This window comes from Mobula birostris, chromosome 2, assembly GCF_030028105.1.
Source record: "Mobula birostris isolate sMobBir1 chromosome 2, sMobBir1.hap1, whole genome shotgun sequence".
NCBI classification, from domain to species: domain Eukaryota; kingdom Metazoa; phylum Chordata; class Chondrichthyes; order Myliobatiformes; family Myliobatidae; genus Mobula; species Mobula birostris.
The window spans coordinates 9,584,181-9,605,389 of NC_092371.1; the positions used below are offsets into that span (position 1 = coordinate 9,584,181).

The following is a 21,209-nucleotide window of genomic DNA, read 5'->3' on the forward strand; positions in this document are numbered from 1 at the left end:
GAATTGAGAGGAGTGGGGTTTAATGGGGAGGAGTGGGGAGGAGTGGGGTGTAGTGGAGTGGGTGGAGTGGAGTGGGGTGGAGTGGAGTGGAGTGGAGTGGAGTGGAGTGGAGTGGAGTGGAGTGGAATGGAATGGAATGGAGTGGAATGGAGTGGAGTGGAGTGGAGTGGAATGGAATGGAGTGGGATGCAGTGGAATGGAGTAGAGTGGAGTGGAGTGGAATTGAGTGGAGTGGAATGGAATGGAATCGAGTGGAGTGGAGTGGAGTGGAATTGAGTGGAATTGAGTGGAGTGGAGTGGAGTGGAAATTGAGTGGAGTGGAGTGGAGTGGAATGGAAAGGAATGGAGTTGAATTGAGTGGAGTGGAGTGGAGTGGAGTGGAGTGGAGTGGAGTAGAGTAGAGTAGAGTAGAGTAGAGTAGAGTAGAGTAGAGTAGAGTGAGTAGAGTAGAGTAGAGTAGAGTAGAGTGGAGTGGAGTGGAGTGGAGTGGAGTGGAGTGGAGTGGAGTGGAGTGGAGTGGAGTGGGGTGCAGTGGAATGGAGTAGAGTGGAGCGGAGTGGAGTGGAGTGGAGTGGAATAGAGTGGAGTGGAATAGAGTGGATTGGAGTGGAATGGAGTGGAATGGAATTGAGAGGAGTGAAGTGGAGTGGGATGGGATGTGGTGGGGTAGGGTGGGATGGGATGGGTGGGGTGGGGTGGACTGGAATGGAGTGGAGTGGAGTGGAGTGGAATGGAGTGGAATGGAGTGGAGTGGAGTGGAATTGAGTGGAGTGGGATGGAATGGAATGAGTTGGGTGGGGTGGAGTGGAGCGGAATGGAGTGGAATGGAATTGAGAGGAGTGGAGTGGAGTGGAGTGGAATGGAATGGAACAGAGTGGAGTGGAGTGGAAGGGAGTGGAGTGGAGTGGAGTGGAGTGGAATGGAATGGGGTGGAGTGGAGTGGAATGGAATTGAGAGAAGTGGAGTGGAATGGAGTGGAGTGGAGTGGGGTGGACTGGGGTGGAATGGAGTGGAATGGAGTGGAATGGAGTGGGGTGGAGTGGAGTGGAGTGGAGTGGAGTGGAGTGGAGTGGAATGGAGTGGGATGCAGTGGAATGGAGTAGAGTGGAGTGGAGTGGAATTGAGTGGAGTGGAATGGAATGGAATCGAGTGGAGTGGAGTGGAGTGGAATTGAGTGGAGTGGAGTGGAATGGAAGGGAATGGAGTTGCAATGAGTGGAGTGGAATGGAATGGAGTAGAGTGGAGTGGAGTGGAGTGGAATTGAGTGGAGTGGAATGGAATGGAATCGCGTGGAGTGGAGTTGAGTGGAATGGAAAGGAATGGAGTTGAATTGAGTGGAGTGGAGTGGAATGGAGTGGAGTGGGATGGGATGGGATGGGATGGAATGGAATGGAGTGGAGTGGAGTGGAGTGGAGTGCAATGGAGGGGAGTGCAATGGAGTGGAGTGGAGTGGGGTGGAGTGGGTTGGAGTGGAATAGGATGGGATAGGGTGGGGTGGAGTGGAGTGGAATGGAGTGGAATGGAATTGAGAGGAGTGGAGTGCAGTGGAGTGGAATGGGATGGGGTGGGGTGGGGTGGGGTGGGGTGGAATGGAGTGGAGTGGAGTGGAGTGGAATTGAGTGGAGTGGAGTGGAATTGAGTGGAGCGGAGTGGGGTGGAGCGGAGTGGGGTGGAATGGAGTGGAATGGAATTGAGAGGAGTGGAGTGCAGTGGAGTGGAATTGGATCGGATGGGGTGAGGTGGGGTGGAGTGGAATGGAGTGGAGTGGAGTGGAATAGAATGGAATGGAATGGAATGGAAGGGAGTAGAGTGGAGTGGAGTGGGGGGGGTGGAATGGGGAGGAGTAGGGAGGAGTGGGGTGGAGTGGAGTGGGGTGGAGTGGAGTGGAATGGAGTGGAATGGAGTGAGGTGCAGTGGAATGGAGTAGAGTGGAGTGGAATGGAGTAGAGTGGAGTGGAATGGAGTAGAGTGGAGTGGAGTGGAATTGAGTGGAGTGGTATGGAATGGAATCGAGTGGAGTGGAGTGGAGTGGAGTGGAATTGAGTGGAGTGGAGTGGAAATTGAGTGGAGTGGAGTGGAGTGGAATGGAAAGGAATGGAGTTGAATTGAGTGGAGTGGAGTGGAGTGGAGTGGAGTGGAGCGGAGCAGAGTAGAGTAGAGTAGAGTAGAGTAGAGTAGAGTGGAGTAGAGTGGAGTGGAGTGGAGTGGAGTGGAGTGGAGCAGAATGGAATGGAGTGGAATGGAATTGAGAGGAGTGGGGTTTAATGGGGAGGAGTGGGGAGGAGTGGGGTGTAGTGGAGTGGGGTGGAGTGGAGTGGGGTGGAGTGGAGTGGAGTGGAGTGGAATGGAATCGAGTGGAGTGGAGTGGAGTGGAGTGGAATTGAGTGGAGTGGAGTGGAGTGGAAAGGAAAGGAATGGAGTTGAATTGAGTGGAGTGGAGTGGAGTGGAGTGGAGTGGAGTAGAGTAGAGTAGAGTAGAGTAGAGTAGAGTAGAGTAGAGTAGAGTAGAGTAGAGTAGAGTAGAGTGGAGTAGAGTGGAGTAGAGTGGAGTAGAGTGGAGTAGAGTGGAGTGGAGTGGAGTGGAGTGGAGTGGAGTGGAGTGGAGTGGAGTGGAGTGGAGCAGAGTGGAATGGAGTGGAATGGAATTGAGAGGAGTGGGGTTTAATGGGGAGGAGTGGGGAGGAGTGGGGTGTAGTGGAGTGGGGTGGAGTGGAGTGGGGTGGAGTGGAGTGGAGTGGAGTGGAGTGGAGTGGAGTGGAGTGGAGTGGAATGGAATGGAATGGAGTGGAATGGAGTGGAGTGGAGTGGAGTGGAATGGAATGGAGTGGGATGCAGTGGAATGGAGTAGAGTGGAGTGGAGTGGAATTGAGTGGAGTGGAATGGAATGGAATCGAGTGGAGTGGAGTGGAGTGGAATTGAGTGGAATTGAGTGGAGTGGAGTGGAGTGGAAATTGAGTGGAGTGGAGTGGAGTGGAATGGAAAGGAATGGAGTTGAATTGAGTGGAGTGGAGTGGAGTGGAGTGGAGTGGAGTGGAGTAGAGTAGAGTAGAGTAGAGTAGAGTAGAGTAGAGTAGAGTAGAGTGGAGTAGAGTAGAGTAGAGTAGAGTAGAGTGGAGTGGAGTGGAGTGGAGTGGAGTGGAGTGGAGTGGAGTGGAGTGGAGTGGGGTGCAGTGGAATGGAGTAGAGTGGAGCGGAGTGGAGTGGAGTGGAGTGGAATAGAGTGGAGTGGAATAGAGTGGATTGGAGTGGAATGGAGTGGAATGGAATTGAGAGGAGTGAAGTGGAGTGGGATGGGATGTGGTGGGGTAGGGTGGGATGGGATGGGGTGGGGTGGGGTGGACTGGAATGGAGTGGAGTGGAGTGGAGTGGAATGGAGTGGAATGGAGTGGAGTGGAGTGGAATTGAGTGGAGTGGGATGGAATGGAATGAGTTGGGTGGGGTGGAGTGGAGCGGAATGGAGTGGAATGGAATTGAGAGGAGTGGAGTGGAGTGGAGTGGAATGGAATGGAACAGAGTGGAGTGGAGTGGAAGGGAGTGGAGTGGAGTGGAGTGGAGTGGAATGGAATGGGGTGGAGTGGAGTGGAATGGAATTGAGAGAAGTGGAGTGGAATGGAGTGGAGTGGAGTGGGGTGGACTGGGGTGGAATGGAGTGGAATGGAGTGGAATGGAGTGGGGTGGAGTGGGGTGGAGTGGGGTGGAGTGGGGTGGAGTGGGGTGGAATTGAGGGGAATTGAGTGGACTGGGGAGGAGTGGGGTGGGGTGGAGTGGAGTGGGGTGGAGTGGGGTGGAGTGGGGTAGAGTGGGGTGGAGTTGGGTGGAGTGGGGTGGAGTGGGGTGGAGTGGGGTGGAGTGGGGTGGGGTGTGGTGGGGTGGAGTGGAATGGAGTGGAGTGGTGTGGAGTGGAGTGGAGTGGGATGGGATGGGATGGGATGGGATGGGATGGGATGGGGTGGGATGGGGTGGGATGGGATGGGATGGGATGGGATGGAATGGGATGGAATGGGATGGAATGGGATGGGATGGGGTGGGATGGGGTGGGGTCGGGTGGGGTCGGGTGGGATGGGATGGGATAGAGTGGAGTGGAGTGGAGTGGAGTGGATTGAGTGGAGTGGAGTGGAGTGGAATTGAGTGGAGTGGAGTGGAATGGAATTGAGTAGAGTGGAGTGAAGTGGGATGGGATGGGGTGGGGTGTGGTGGGATGGGATAGAGTGGAGTGGAGTGGGATGGGATGGGATGGGGTGGCGTGGGGTGGGTTGGGGTGGGATGGGGTGGGATGGGATGGGGTGGGATTGTGTGGGATGGGATGGGATGGGATAGAGTGGAGTGGAATGGAATGGAGTGGAGTGGAGTGGAATTGAGTGGAGTGGGATGGGATGGGATGGGATGGGATGGGATGGGGTGGGGTGTGGTGGGATGGGATGGGATAGAGTGGAGTGGAATGGAGTGGAGTGGAGTGGAGTGGAATGGAATTGAGTGGGATGGGATGGGGTGGGGTGGGGTGTGGTGGGATGGGATGGGGTGGGGTGGGGTGTGGTGGGATGGGATGGGATGGGATGGGATAGAGTGGAGTGGAGTGGGATGGGGTGGGGTGGGGTGGGGTGGGGTGGGGGGGATGGGATGGAGTGGGATTGGATGGGATGGGATGGGATAGAGTGGAGTGGAATGGAGTGGAGTGGAGTGGAGTGGATTTGAGTGGAGTGGAGTGGAGTGGAGTGGGATGGGATGGGGTGGGGTGGGGTGTGGTGGGATGGGATGGGATGGGGTGGGATGGGATGGGATGGGGTGGGGTGTGGTGGGATGGGATGGGATGGGATGGGTGGGGTGTGGTGGGATGGGATGGGATGGGTGGGGTGTGGTGGGATGGGATGGGATGGGTGGGGTGTGGTGGGATGGGATGGGATAGAGTGGAGTGGAATGGAGTGGAGTGGAGTGGATTGGGGTGGAGTGGAATTGAGTGGAGTGGAGTGGAGTGGAGTGAAGTGGAATGATCTTTATTGTCATTATACATAGGTACAATGAAACTCTGTTTGGCTTCCTCTCAGGCAATTAAATAAAGCGGTAGATAAAAACAAGACAGGAATAGAAAAACAGTATTAAATAGCTAAGTAGCAGAAAATAAGTTGCAGCAGGTCAAGAATATCACAGTATACTGTTAAATATATATTATTTCTGTTTTTGCACGATTTTTAATGTATTCAATATACGTATACTATAATTGATTTATTTTTTTCTCTCTTTTATATTATGTATCGCACTGAACTGCTGCTGCTAGGTTAACAAATTTCACAACACATGCCGGTGCTAACAAACCTGATTCTGATATCCAAATGCCTGTTTAAATGCATCTTGAATCTCTCTGCTGTATCTGTCTCCATCACCACCAGCCCTGACAGCACACGCCAGGCACCCACTACTCTCCGTACAAAATCAAATTTGCCCCACCCATATAACCATGTAACAATTACAGCACGGAAACAGGCCAACTCGGCCCTTCTAGTCCGTGCCGAACTCTTACTCTCACCTAGTCCCACCGACCATCTCCTTTAAACTTTTCCCCTCTCACCTTAAACCCATACCCTCTAACATTTGACATTTCCACCCGGGGGGTGTGGGGGACGTATTTACCCTATCGCACCTCTCATAATTTTATATACTGTATTTATGCACTAATTTTGCTTTCATTCTCTCCCAGTTCTGACAAAAGCATCTTCGACCTGAAATAATTTGACCTGTCTCTTCCTCCGTGGATGCTGCCCAACTTGTTGGATATCTCCAATATCTTTATTTTGTATTCCCAGCGCCTGTGGATTTTTGCTTGATTTTTCCACCCCCCCCCCCAACCCCCAGCACTTACCACCATGCGGTTGATGGAGACCCAGCAATCCTCTGGGAAGTCCTGGAGCATGGGAACAAGGAACTGGAGGCAGCCATCCCAGTGGCACAGCAAGAGCATCATCCCGATGAGGTTGACAATCCTCACCACTGCACTGGCTAGGTCGTAGGTCATGTGGAAAATCTGACGAATAGAGCAAGAGAGATGGTGAGGGTGGGTTCTTCAACCTGCCCTGTGATTGGTTGCCCACCGGTGGGTAGAGGAAGGGGTGACATGTTTGAGTCTGGCTGAGGAGTGAGGAATTGGAGAGGGGGCAGAGCAGGTTTACGAGGATGTTACAAGGTGAGGAAAATCGTCGCGATGGAGAAGAATTGGATAGGCTGGGCTGGAACAGATGAAGGCAAACTAAATTGGCATGGATAAGTTGTGAGGGTCCATGTAACAGGGTCTCACAGCACTAGCCCAGCTTCGATTCAGCCTCCAGTGCTGTCTGCGTGGAGTTTGCACGTTCTCCCAAGCCATACTTCTTGCTTAGTATTATACACAATTTCAGCATCACTCCCTAACACAAGAACCTCGCTCCAGACTTCCCCATTGGTGGAACATGGTCTGTCCCATCAAGCGGTCAAAAGCAGACAACCACCACACCCCACCCACCCCGGACATCCTCTCTTCTCCCCTCTCCCATCAGGCAGAAGGTACAAAAGCCTGAATGCTTGTGCCACCAGGCTCAAGGGCAGCTTCTACCCGACTGCTGAGTGGTTCCCTAGTACAATGGACCGCACAATCTACCTTGTTCTGCCCTCATACCCACTGAGCTACCCACCGCCTAGCAACCCCAGCCTAATCACAGGACAACTTACAATGACCAACCGGTGCATCTTTGGACTATGAGGGGAAACCAGAGCACCTGGAGGAAACTCATGCACTCACGGGAACTTCTTAAAGACGGCGCAGGAAATGAACGTAATTTGGTGCGGCACGACTCGAAGGGCCAACTCCACACCATATCACTGAAGAAAATAAGTGAATGAAATACCTCAGCACATCACAGCAACCAGTTCCCCTCCACGGACTCTGTTTACACTTCTCGCTGCCTCAGTAAAGCAGCCAGTAGAATCAAAGACCCCTCCCACCCCGGACATCCTCTCTTCCCCCCTGTCCCATCAGGCAACACTGACCCTCAGGCTCGGGGACAACTTCTACTCCCACTGTTACCAGACCACTGAACAATAAGATGAACCCTCGACCTCACAATCTACCTCGCTATGATCTTGCACCTCATCGTCGACCCGCCCTGCACTTTCTCTGTAGCTGTTACGTTTTATTCCGCATTTTGTTATTGATTTACCTTGTTCTACCTCAATGCACTGTGTAACGATCTGATCTGTATGAACAAGACCAGCTTTCCACTGTATCATAGAATAAACCAATAACAAGTCCAATTCCAGCAGGTGAACCGTCTCCCTCAGGTCTCGCCCACAGCCACTGAGGGATGTTTCGGGACGTGTGAATAAGGTCCCAAAGAAAGGGTATTTGATGCCTTTCACTGTGGTAAGAAAAGCAAATGGTCTAAATGAGTTTCGCCAGGCTAATTCCTGGGATGCGAGGCTTGTCCTATCAGGAGAGCTTGGGTCAGTACCCTTTAGAGTTTAGGAAAATGAAGGGTGATCTTATTTGATAGATTTAATTTGATAAGATCTTATTTGAAAGAGCCCGAATAAGAATAATAGGGTACCACAATGGTTCAGATGGCAGAGACCCAAATTTGAACCCGGCCCCCCGGTGCTGTCTATGTGGAGTTTGCATGTTTCCCTTTTAATAGTATCTCCCGATGACCTGGGGGTTGCTTGGTGTCGGGTCCGCTACTTTTCACATTATGTGTCAATGATCTGGATGATGGAACTGATGATTTTGTGGCCAGGTTTGTGGATGACACAAGGATAGGTGGAGGGGCAGGATGTTTTGAGGAAGCAGGGAGTCTGAAGAAGGACTTGGACAGATTGGGAGAATGAGCAAAGATGTGGGAGATGGAATGCAGTTTGGGCATGCACTTTGGTAAAAAGGAATAAAGGAACTGACTATTTTCTAAACCAGAAGCAAATTCAGAAATTGGAAGTGAAAGGGACTTGGGAGTCCTTGTGCAGGATTCCATAAAGGAGAACTTACAGGTTGAGTTGGTGGTGAGGAAGGCAAATGCAATGTTAGCGTTGATTTCAAAAGGACTAGAGTATAAAAGCAAGGATGTAGAAATATAGGAACGTAGAAAATAGGTGCAGGAGTAGGCCATTCAGCCCTTCGAGCCTGCACTGCCATTCAGTATGATCATGGCTGATCATCCAACTCAGAACCCTGTACCTGCCTTCTCTCCAATACCCCCTGATCCCTTTGGCCACAAGGGCCATATCTAACTCCCTCTTAAATATAGCCAATGAACTGGCCTCAACTGTTTCCTGTGGCAGAGAATTCCACAGATTCACCACTCTCTGTGTGAAGAAGTTTTTCCTCATCTCAGTCCTAAAAGGCTTCCCCTTTATCCTCAAGCTGTAACCCCTCGTTCTGGACTTCCCCAACATCGGGAACAATCTTCCTGCATCTAGCCTGTCCAATCCCTTTAGAAATTTATACGTTTCAATCAGATCCCCCCTCAATCTTCTAAATTCCAGAGAGTACAAGCCTAGTCGATCCAGTCTTTCATCATATGAAAGTCCTGCCATCCCAGGAATCAATCTGGTGAACCTTCTTTGTACTCCCTCTATGGCGAGAATGTCTTTCCTCAGATTAGGGGACCAAAACTGCACACAATGCTCCAGGTGTGATCTCACCAAGGCCTTGTACAACTGCAGTAGTACCTCCCTGCTCCTGTACTCGAATCCTCTTGCTATGAATGCCAGCATACCATTCGCCAGATGTAATCTGTTATAAGTCATTGGTCAGACTGCACTTGGAGTATTGTGAGCAGTTTTGGGCCCCTTATTTAGAAAAGGATGTGCCGACAGATGAGGTTCACAAGAATTATCCTAGAATTTAAAGGGTTAATATATGAGGAGCGTTTGATGGCTCTGGGCCTGTGCTCACTGGAGTTTAGAAGATTGAGGGGAGATCTCATTGAAGACTGCTGAATATTGAAAGGCCTCAGCAGAGTGGATGTGGAGAGGATGTTTCCAATAGCAGGGGCAGCCTCAGAATAGAAGGGTGCCCCTTTACAACAGAGATGAGGAGAGATTTCTTAAGACAGAGGGTGGTGAACCTGTGGAATTCAGCTGGCTGTGGAGGCCAAATCATTGGGGGCGTATTCAAAATGGTGGTTGATAAGCTTTTGATTAGTGATGATGTCAAAGGTTACAGGAAGAAGGCAGAAGAATGGAGTTGAGAAGGAAAATAAATCAGCCTTGACTGAATGTCAATTGGCTGAATGATCTAATTCTGCTCCTGTGTCATATGGTCTTGTTAATTGTTAATTGGCTACTGTAAGTTGCCCCTTTGGTAAGCCGGGAAGGGAAGATTATAGAGGGAGGGGATCATGAGGGAGGGGTTTGGATGGCGATGAGAAGCGATCCAGAGAGGCAGTGAAATCAGAAAGGGAGGTATTGGGGTGGGAAGAGAAGATCAGGGGAACTTTCTGGGAATTGGGAAGGGGAAGGAGTGAGGGATTAAGTTACAGATTCTTGCAGGGAGAGGAGAGTTTCAGAGGACCAACCGGCCAGCCTGTTCCAAGCTCGCTGAGCCCAGATGTTTACCTCCTCCCACTGGTGTATGTATCGTATTAGACGAGACAGGCGCAGGAGCCGGAGTAAGCTGAGGATCTTGGCGAATCTCACGATCCTCAGTGCCCTGGCTGTCTTGTAAACCTCAGAGTCCACCCTCGTCTCCAGGTCCACGATGAGGAAGACATAGTCGACAGGGATGGAGGAGACAAAGTCCACCAAGAACCAGCTCTTTAGATACTTCATCTTGATGGTGTGAGGGTCCAGGATGATCTCCGTATTGTCCTCCACCACGATGCCCGTCCTGAAGTTGAGCACCAGGTCAATGAGGAAGAAGGTGTCTGACACCACGTTGAAGACAATCCAGGGAGGGGTGTTCTCATCTTTGAAGAAGGTGATTCCCACTGGCAGGATGATCAGGTTCCCCACCATTAGCAGCAGCATGGCAAGATCCCAGTAAAACCTGCCGGAACAAGCATTTGATGTTAAGTGACAGTAAGCATACGGCCTTTGAATTTCCCATTTCCCACCTTCTGGTATTAGACATATTGATGCCAGGGAAAAGATACCAGCTGTCTAAATCTAACTATACCTTTCATGATTTTTCAAACATCTATCATGCCTCCCCTCACCAGCCACCGCTCCAGAGAAAACCGTATTACCCCAAAACTAAAGAGATAGTTCACCATTAATGGCAAGGCGTTTAACAGTGTTGAAGAGCTGAAGGATCCTGGGGTCCAAGTCCGTCGTTCTGAAAGTGGCTACAGAGTTTGATAGGGTGGTTAAGGAGGCATCTGGCACCCTCGCCTTTATTAGTCCAGAATTATACTTTATACTTTATTGTCGCCAAAACAATTGATACTAGAACGTACAATCATCACAGCGATATCTGATTCTGCGCTTCACACTCCCTGAATTACAAATATTAAATATTTAAAATAGTAAAAATTAGTAAATATTAAAAATTTAAATTATAAATCATAAATAGAAAATAGAAAAATGGAAAGTAAAGTAGTGCAAAAAAACCGAGAGGCAGGTCCGGATATTTGGAGGGTACGGCCCAGATCCGGGTCAGGATCCATTCAGCAGTCTTATCACAGTTGGAAAGAAGCTGTTCCCAAATCTGGCCATACGAGTCTTCAAGCTCCTGAGCCTTCTCCCGGAGGGAAGAGGGACGAAAAGTGTGTTGGCTGCGTGGGTCGTCTCCTTGATTATCCTGGCAGCACTGCTCCGACAGCGTGCGGTGTAAAGTGAGTCCACGGACAGAAGATTGGTTTGTGTGATGTGCTGTGCCGTGTTCACAATCTTCTGCAGCTTGTTCGGTCTTGGACAGGACAACTTCCATACCAGGTTGTGATGCACCCTAGAAGAATGCTTTCTACGGTGCATCTATAAAAATTAGTGAGGGTTTTAGGGGACAGGCCAAATTTCTTTAGTTTTCTCAGGAAGTGAAGGCGCTGGTGGGCCTTCTTGGCAGTGGACTCTGCTTGGTTGGACCAAGTCAGGTCATTTGTGATACTGACCTCGAGGCACTTAAAGCTTTTGACCTGTTCCACTTGCGCACCACCGATGTAAATTGGGTCGTGCGGTCTGCTACTCCTTCTGAAGTCAACAACCAATTCCTTCGTCTTGCTGACGTTGAGGGATAGGTTATTGTCTTCGCACCATGCCACCAGGTTCTTAATTTCCTCTCTGTGCTCAAACTCATCATTACCCGAGATACGGCCTACAATTGTGTCATCAGCAAACTTATATATTGAGTTTGATGGAAACTTGGCTACACAATCATGGGTGTACAGTGAGTACAGCAGGGGGCTGAGTACACAGCCTTGTGGGGCACTGGTGCTCAGATTAAGTACAAGAGCCAGCTTCAGAATCAGAATTATGTTTAATATCACTGGTTATCACTAAGTTGAAGGAAGATATGTTGGGGCAAGTTTTTTTTTTACACTGGGTTGTGGGCACCTAGAACTGCCAAGGATGATAATGTAGAAGAATACGATAGGGGCGTTCAAAAGACTATTAGATAGGAACATGAATTGTGCAGGGAATGATATTGAGTAGACATTTGATTACTAATTAAAAGTTCAAAGTATGTTTATCATCAAACTATGTATAAATTATTCAACCTAGAGACTTGTCTGCTCACAGGCAGCCACAAAACAAGAAACCAAGAAAGAACCCTTTAGGAAAAAGACGAAAGAGTGCAGCAAGAAAAAAAACACACACAAATTATGGAAGCAATAAAAGCAGGCAACAACATTCAGAATGAAGGTGAGTCTGTGAAAAAGAAGCTGGGAGCAGCCAGAGCAGGCCCGTAGCCTCAGCCTCTGTTCGTCACAGAGCGGGGCAAAATTGTCGTGGAGCTCACGGCCCAGAGCAGCCTCACCTCCTTAGCCTCAGAGCCGCAAAGAGCAGAGTAAACGTCTAATTACTAATTTAACTGGCTCAGCACAACGTGGCGGGCCGAATTGCCTGTTCCTAAGCTGTGGTGTCCTATGCTCTATTCCATCCAACCTCTCCTTGTGGCAGCTGCCCTCCATTCCTGGTGAACCCTCTCCACATTCTCCACATTCCTTCCTATAATCGGGCGACCAAGATTGAGATGAGGCCTGACCAGAGCTTTAGATCCCGTAGCTGCATTGTAACTTCCCTCATCTCGGTGCCTCGACTACAGAAAGGCAAGCACGTCACACGCGACCCAACAAAAGCTTGTGGTTCCACACCATGTCTTCTGACTCGGCACAATGCAGCCTTCCAGAGACCCCAAACCAACCTCTCCAGCTTCTGGTAACTTTGTCTGTCCTTCTGACTGTATCAGAAGTGGCCGTTTCTGCCGGCCATTACTTTTTGTTCTATCCATATCGTCTACCTCACTGGACAAATCCCACAGCCTCATTATTGGCTAGAATTAACAAAGAGGCATTAACAGAGGTGGGAGAGGGTGGGCAACAAAGAGGATATAGCTGTGACAGGGCAAGACCAGATGCGTTATTGAGAACTGCTTAGATTCTGTCCTGTTAGCTTCCAACCTGATGGCATGAATATCGATTTTTCCTTCCGGTAAGAAAAAATCCCCCCGCCCCCTTCATCTATTCCCTGCCCTGGTCCTGTATCTTTTCTCACTTGCCTATCACCTCCCCCTGGGTGCCATCCTCCTCCTCTTTCTCCTATGGTCCACCCTCTTCCCCCATCAGATTCCTTCCTTTCCAGCCCTTTACCTGTCCCACACACCTGACTTCACCTATCGCCTTCTAGCCAGCCTCTTTCCTCTCCCCTCCCATCTTTTTATTCTGTCGCCTCCCCCCCCCCACTCAAAAGACAATAGACAATAGGTGCAGGAGTAAGCCATTCGGCCCTTCGAGCCAGCACTGCCATTCACTGTGATCATGGCTGATCATCCACTATCAGTATGCAGTTCCTGCCTTATCCCCATAACCTTTGATTCCGCTATCTTTAAGAGCTCTATTCATCTCTTTCTTGAAAACATTCAGAGACTTCACCTCCACAGCCTTCTGGGGCTGAGCATTCCATATATCCACCACTCTCTGGGTGAAAAGGTTTTCCCTCAACTCCGTTCTAACTGGCCTACCCCTTATTCTTAAACTGGTTCTGGAATCACCCATCAGCGGGAACACGTTTCCTGCCTCTAGCATGTCCAATCCCTTAATAATCTTATATGTTTCAATCAGATCCCCTCTCATCCTTCTAAATTCCAGTGTATACAAGCCCAGTCGCTCCAATCTTTCAACATGTGACAGTCCCGCCATCCCGGGAATTAACCTTGTGAACCTACGCTGTACTCCCTCGATAGCAAGAATTTGGAGACCAAAACTGCACACAGTACTCCAGGTGTGGTCTCACCAGGGCCCTGTACAGCTGCAGAAGGACCTCTTTGCTCCTATACTCAACACCCCTTGTTATGAAGGCCAGCATGCCATTAGCTTTCTTTACTGCCTGCTGTACCTGCATGCTTGGTTTCAGTGACTGATGTACAAGAACACCTAGATCTGGTTGTACTTCCCCTTTTCCTAACTTTACTCCATTTAGATAATAATCTGCTTTCCTGTTCTTACCACCAAAGTGGATAACCTCACATTATCCACATTAAACTGCATCTGCCATGCATCCGCCCACTCACCCAGCCTGTCCAAGTCACCCTGCATTCTCATAACATCCTCCTCACATTTCACACTGCCACCCAGCTTTGTGTCATCGGCAAGTTTGCTAATGTTATTTTTAATCCCTTCATCTAAATCATTAATGTATATTGTAAACAGCTGCGGTCCCAGCACTGAACCCTGTGGTACCCCACTGGTCACCACCTGCCATTCCGAAAGGGACCCGTTAATCGCTACTCTTTGTTTCCTGTCAGCCAGCCAATTTTCAATCCATGTCAGTACTCTGCCCCCAATACCATGTGCCCTAATTTTGTCCACTAATCTCCTATGTGGGACTTTATCAAAGGCTTTCTGAAAGTCCAGGTACACTACATACACTGGCTCTCCTTTGTCCATTTTCATAGTTACATCCTCAAAAAATTCCAGAAGATTAGTCAAGCATGATTTCCCCTTTGTAAATCCATGCTGACTCGGACCAATCCTGTTACCGCCATCTAAATGTATCATAATTTCATCTTTTATAATTGACTACAGCACCTTTCCCACCACCAACGTCAGGCTAACCGGTCTATAATTCCCTGTTTACTCTCTCCCTCCTTTCTTGAAAAGTGGGACAACATTAGCCACCCTCCAATCCACAGGAGCTGATCCTGAATCTATAGAACATTGGAAAATGATTACCAATGCGTCCACGATTTCTAAAGCCACCTCCTTAAGTACCCTGGGATGCAGACCATCAGGTCCCGGGGTCTTATCAGCCATCAGTCCTGAAGAAGGGTCTCGGCCCAAAATGTTGACTGTTTATTCATTTCCATAGATGCTGCCTGACCTGCTGAGTTCCTCCAGCATTTTGTGTGTGTTGTTAATGAGAGGCACTTCTCACTAACCCATTAGGTCTTGCCCTGTCACAACTATTTCCTCTGTCTTGCACCCCCAACCTCCTCCCCTATTGAAAGTCTCTTTTTCCCAGTTCCTTGATTCCTGGGACTCTTTCTCCGCGGATGCTGCCTGACCAGAGGTTTACCCCGCATTTTCCATTTTTATTTCAAATTTCCAACAAGTATTCTCGCTTTCAACATGACCACTTCCTGAGTCACCGGGACACTCTCTCATATACATTATACACATGCGCGTGCTTTATCACGACCAAGTACAGCAAGAATGTGGAAACACATGAATTCACGGATGACTCAAGTGTACAGGTACAGACACACACACACATACGCGCGCGAGGTGTTCTCCCACTGACAGGTATACAGATTGAGTGACTAATTCCCAGGGACAAGGATACACAGAGAGATATGTGGACACACCGGGAGACAGCGGTGAAGGGTAAGTCATTGGGTATATTTAAAGTGAAGGTTGACAGGTGTCAAAGGTTACTGGGAGAAGGCAGGAGAATGGGTTTGAGAGGGAAAATAAATCAGCCATGATCAAATGATGGAGCAGACTTGATGGGCTGAATGGCCTAATTCTGCCACTGTGTCTTATGGGCACGGTAACATAGTGGTTAGCGTGACGCTGTGACAGTGCCAGCCAACACTGATCGGGGGACAATTCCCGCTGCTGCCTCCAAGGAGTTTGTACATTTTCCCCATGACTGCGTGGGTTTCCTCCAGGTGCTCTGGTTTCCTCCCACAGTCCAAAGGCGTATGGTTAAGGTTAGTGAGTGGCGAGCATGCTAGGTTAAGGTTAGTGAGTGGTGGGCATGCTAGGTTGGTGGCACTTGCGGGCTGCCCCAGCACAGTCCTCACTGATTTGATTTGAAGCAAACGACAATCGTGTACATTGAAAAATAAAGGTAGTGTCACCAACAAACACAAGCACACAAATTTACACACTGACCTCTTCAGTCACTGGTACACACAAACATTAACTGTGCATAGCAGATTGACTGTGAGTGTAAGCAGATGCTATTTTGCACCCTTAGGCAAGAGCTGAATGGAAGTTTTGGTCTGTTCTCCCTCTCCAGAATCAGAGATGGGAACCCTACCCCCCCCCACCCCACACCACGGTTTCTGGGGAACAGGATGGAGGGGCGGGGACAAGCCTCTCTATATGGGTGGGGTGAAGGATCACCCGCTGGGAGAAGGGGGAGACCTGTTCCCCAGGGAGAGGAAGAGGAGGATCCCATCCCTGTGAGAGGTGGCACATTAAATTGAGACGATTTATAATGCTGGCTGGAGCTGTTGGGTATGTGGGGGGGGGGGGATGCGGATGGACTGCATGGCCTGAGATAATCCCAAAGGCAGGCGCACTGTGTTAGGATATCTCACACACTAGGTATTGCTTACCCCAATCAATACTGGCTAATTAACCTTGTCTTGGAAAGGCTGCACACACTTAGATGTCTACAGAAATACAGTTAAACTTGGGACACAACCCGCCGTCTCTGCTGGGAGGCTCTGTCACTGTAGGAGGGGCAGTACTGGGGTTTCACTGTGGGGGGGGTAATGCTGAGGGGGTACTGGGGTTTCACTGTGGGAGGGGTAATGCCGAGGGGGTACTGGGGTTTCACTGTGGGGGGGGTAATGCCGAGGGGGTACTGGGGTTTCACTGTGGGGGGGAGGTAATGCCAAGGGGGTACTGGGGTTTCACTGTGGGGGAGGGGTAATGCCGAGGGGGTACTGGGGTTTCACTGTGGGTGGGGTAATGCCGAGGGGGTACTGGGGTTTCACTGTGGGGGGGGTAATGCCGAGGGGGTATTGGGGTTTCACTGTGGGGGGGAGGTAATGCCGAGGGGGTACTGGGGTTTCACTGTGGGGGAGGGGTAATGCCGAGGGGGTACTGGGGTTTCACTGTGGGTGGGGTAATGCCGAGGGGGTACTGGGGTTTCACTGTGGGGGAGGGGTAATGCCGAGGGGGTACTGGGGTTTCACTGTGGGGGGGGTAATGCCGAGGGGGTATTGGGGTTTCACTGTGGGGGGGAGGTAATGCCGAGGGGGTACTGGGGTTTCACTGTGGGGGAGGGGTAATGCCGAGGGGGTACTGGGGTTTCACTGTGGGTGGGGTAATGCCGAGGGGGTACTGGGGTTTCACTGTGGGGGAGGGGTAATGCCGAGGGGGTACTGAGGTTTCACTGTGGGGGGGTAATGCCGAGGGGGTACTGGGGTTTCACTGTGGGAGGGGTAATACTAAGGAAGTGCTGGGGTTTTACGTGGGAGAGGTAATACTAAGGAAGTGCTGGGGTTTTACGTGGGAGGGGTGATGCCAAGGGAGTGCTGAGGTTTCTCTATGGGAGGGGTAGTGCTGAGGGAGAGTCACCCTGTAGGAGAGGCGGTACTAAGGGAGACTAAAACTGGGAAGGGCAGAGCAGAGGGAAGGACACACTGTGTGGAGTGGTACTGAAGGAGGGTCACTCTGTAAGGGGGCAGTACTGGGTTAATCGGCCACTGTAAATTGCCTCCCAGTGTCTTGGTAAGAGTTGGAATCTGGGGAGGAGCTGATGGAGGTGTGGGGAGTTTAAAATATGATTAATGTGGATAGGTGCTTGAGGGTCAGTATAGACTTAGTGGGCTGAAGGACCTGTTTGTGTCCTTTATAATACTATAAATTTAGTTTCTCTCAGTTCTTCTCATCTCAGACACATAGGCCTAATCTACTTTCTCTAACTTCCAGTAATTTCTGCCCTCTACTCTTCTTTTTCCATTCCCCATTCTGTATCCCCTTTTACCCTCCCTTCTCCTCGCCTGCCCCCTGGTTCCCCTCCTCCTGTCCTTTCTCCTAAGGTCCACCATTCTCTCCTATCAGATTCCTCCTTCTTCAGTCCTTTACCTTTTCCACCTATCCCCTCCCAGCTTCTTACTTCATTCCCCCTCCCCACCCACCAATCACCTGCCAGTGTGTACTCCTCCCCTCCACCCACCTTCTTATTCTGTTCTCCTCCTCTCACGTCAAGGTTACTTGTTCAACTGTATTCATCAGTACAGCCGAATAAAACAGTGTCCCTCTGGGGCCAAGGGGCAATGATGCTTCATTCCTGTTTCCACAAGAGTTTTGTTTGGCCAGTCGGGTTTGTTAGCCTGAGCTGAACCCCCAAACCTGGAGGACCGGTGGACCACTCTTAGTCTGACCTCTACCTTTTGACCTGTTTGTCATAGGTGACCCAACCAAGAGCCAAAGCACAAGGCCCTGACTCCAGCCAACATAACTCTCCAGGTCATTGAGTCATAGTCATACGTTATTGATTCCGAGGGAAATTGGTTTTCGTTACAGTTGCACCATAAATAATTAAATAGTAATAAAACCATAAATAATTAAATAGTAATATGTAAATTATGCCAGGAAATAAGTCCAGGACCAGCCTATTGGCTCAGGGTATCTGACCCTCCAAGGGAGGAGTTGTAAGGTTTGATGGCCACAGGCAGGAATGACTTCCTATGACACTCTGTGTTGCATCTTGGTGGAATGAGTCTCTGGCTGAATGTACTCCTGTGCCCACCCAGTACATTATGTAGTGGATGGGAGACATTGTCCAAGATGGCATACAACTTAGACAGTATCCTCTTTTCAGACACCACCGTCAGAGAGTCCAGTTCCATCCCCACAACATCACTGGCCTCAAGAATGAGTTTCTTCATTCTGTTGGTGTCTGCTACCCTCAGCCTGCTGCCCCAGCACACAACAGCAAACGGCACGCCAGCCTCCAAACCCTACAATAGGGTTGTGGTCCGCTCGGAGGTGCAGCGTCTGTCAAGGGGAATAAACAGGCTAAGATCCTTCTTCAGGACTAGAGAGACTGCTGTACCATCAATCTCCACACCACGATGCTCGTGGACTTAGGCTACATCTGCAGTATATCTGGCCTGTAGGTTGATGTTGGCTGGAGTCAGGACTTTGTGCTTTGGCTCTTGGTCGGGTCACCCATGCCGAACAGGTCAAAGGATAGAGGCCAGACTAAGAGTGGTCCTTCGGTCCTCCAGGTTTGGGGGTTCAGCTCAGGGCTAACGACCCTGACTGGTCAAACAAAATTGTTACAGAAACAGCAATGACAAATCCTTCTACATCCAAGTGGCCAAGGACAGACAGACGGAGGACTTCATTGCTGCCCTAAATACCAGTGACAGAATGGGCAGTAAGTAAGTAATAGATGCTGTCTGGCCTGCTGAGCAAACCTGGCAAACCTCCGTGGCACTCCGCTACCCCGAATTTATCCTCCTTCGGCAGGGACCCACAGCTGTCCCTAATATTCCCTGTGTGCTCTGGTGGGAGTCTCCATAACTGGAGCAAGGAATGTCTGCTTCCTCTAAGCAAAACCCCTCCCAAATCACTTCCCTTTCTAGTGACCTGTCTTTACTGGGTGGCAGTGGTTAGCACAACGCTTTACAGCACCGGCCATCGCAGATCGGATGCCTCTGCTTGTAAGGAGTTTGTGTGCTCTCCCAGTGACCGCATGGGTTTCCTCCGGGTGCTCTGGTTTCCTCCCACGTTCACGCAGGTGAGGGTTAGTAAGCTGTGCGCACACTATGTTGACACCAGAGGCGTAGCATTACTCGCGGGCCGCCCTCAGCAAAATCCTGGCACTGTGCTGGTCATTGAAGCAAATGCCTCACCTCACTGGCTGTTCCAAAGTTCCGGTGTGCATATGACAAATAAGTCTAATCTTAATAACGCTAATCTTGATTTAGTGCACAGGAACCATTGGGTCCATCACAGCACCACCACTGCCCAGTCTGCCACCTTTTACAATTTACTCAGCCTTTTGCTCCGCAACGCCACGCTCAGTTTCATGACCTCACCCGTACGTGTTTGTACTCTCATCCCAGTCTCACTGAAACTCTCACAACCCTGCCGCTGCACTCTCACCGGTATGACCTTCACCCCACCCCTGCCCTCGCACATCCTTGTTCACACTCATTCTCACACTTCCCCACCTTCGTCTCACACTCAGTTTCGGCCGTGCACTTCCAGTCAGTCTCAGACGTACTTGTGGTCCCTCCCCGAAGAACTTAACTCACGGACTCCCCTCGACTGCTCTCCTCCTCCCCCACAGACCCTTCCCACGGTCACCCTACCCCCTACTGTCCCTCTCCACGGTCACCCTACCCCCTACTGTCCCTCCCCACAGTCACCCCACCCCCTACAGACCCTCCCCACAGTCACTCTACCCCCTACTGTCCCTCCCCACGGTCACCCTGCCCCCCACAGACCCTCCCCACAGTCACCCCACCCCCTACAGACCCTCCCCACAGTCACCTTACCCCCTACTGTCCCTCCCCACGGTCACCCTACCCCCTACTGTCCCTCCTCACAGTCACCCTACCCCCTACTGTCCCTCCCCACGGTCACCCTCCCCTCCCCATGGTCACCCTACCCCCTACTGTCCCTCCCCATGGTCACCTTACCCCCCCACAGACCCTCCCCACGGTCACCCTACCCCCCACAGACCCTCCCCACGGTCACCCTACCCCCTACTGTCCCTCCTCACAGTCACCCTACCCCCTACTGTCCCTCCCCACGGTCACCCTCCCTTCCCCATGGTCACCTTACCCCCTACTATCCCTCCCCACGGTCACCCTACCCTCCCCATGGTCACCCTACCCTCTACTGTCCCTCCCCACAGTCACCCTACCCCCCACAGACCCTCCCCATGGTCACTCTACCCCCTACTGTCCCTCCCCACAGTCACCCCACCCCCTACAGACCCTCCCCACAGTCACCCTACCCCCTACTGTCCCTCCCCACAGTCACCCTACCCCCACAGTCACTCTACCCCCTACGGACCCTCCCCATGGTCACCCTACCCCCACAGACCCTCCCCACGGTCACCCTACCCCCTACAGACCCTCCCCACAGTCACCCTACCCCCTACTATCCCTCCCCACAGTCACCCTACCCCCACAGTCACTCTACCCCCTACGGACCCTCCCCATGGTCACCCTACCCCCACAGACCCTCCCCACGGTCACCCTACCCCCTACAGACCCTCCCCATGGTCACCCTACCCCCTACAGACCCTCCCCAAGGTCACCTTACCCCCCACAGATCCTCACCACAGTCACTCTACCCCCTACAGACCCTCCCCACAGTCACCCTACCCCCTACAGTCCCTCCCCACAGTCACCCTACCCCCTACTGTCCCTCCCCACGGTCACCCTACCCCCTACTGTCCCTCCCCAGAGTCACCGTACCCCCACAGTCCCTTCCCACGGTCACCCTACCCCCTACAGACCCTCCCCACAGTCACCCTACCCCCTACTGTCCCTCCCCACGGTCACCCTACCCCCTACTGTCCCTCCCCAGAGTCACCGTACCCCCACAGTCCCTTCCCACGGTCACCCTACCCCCTACAGACCCTCCCCACAGTCACCCTACCCCCTACTGTCCCTCCCCACGGTCACCCTCCCTTCCCCATGGTCACCTTACCCCCTACTATCCCTCCCCACGGTCACCCTACCCTCCTGGTCACCCTACCCTCTACTGTCCCTCCCCACAGTCACCCTACCCCCCACAGACCCTCCCCATGGTCACCCTACCCCCTACTGTCCCTCCCCACAGTCACCCCACCCCCTACAGACCCTCCCCACAGTCACCCTACCCCCTACTGTC

At 51.3% G+C, this 21,209-nt stretch overlaps 1 protein-coding gene across 1 annotated transcript in view; it reads right to left on the reverse strand.

Annotated features, from left to right (window-relative positions):
• The window catches only part of LOC140194191 (potassium/sodium hyperpolarization-activated cyclic nucleotide-gated channel 4-like), a 146,056-nt gene that overhangs the window by 118,953 nt on the left and 5,894 nt on the right, over positions 1–21,209 (reverse strand). Inside the window, exons 2-3 of the mRNA XM_072251698.1 lie at positions 9,574–10,003; positions 5,855–6,016 (exon numbers count right to left, since the gene is read on the reverse strand). Coding sequence (XP_072107799.1) covers positions 5,855–6,016; positions 9,574–10,003 — 592 coding nt within the window. The remainder of the gene's footprint in view (positions 1–5,854; positions 6,017–9,573; positions 10,004–21,209) is intronic.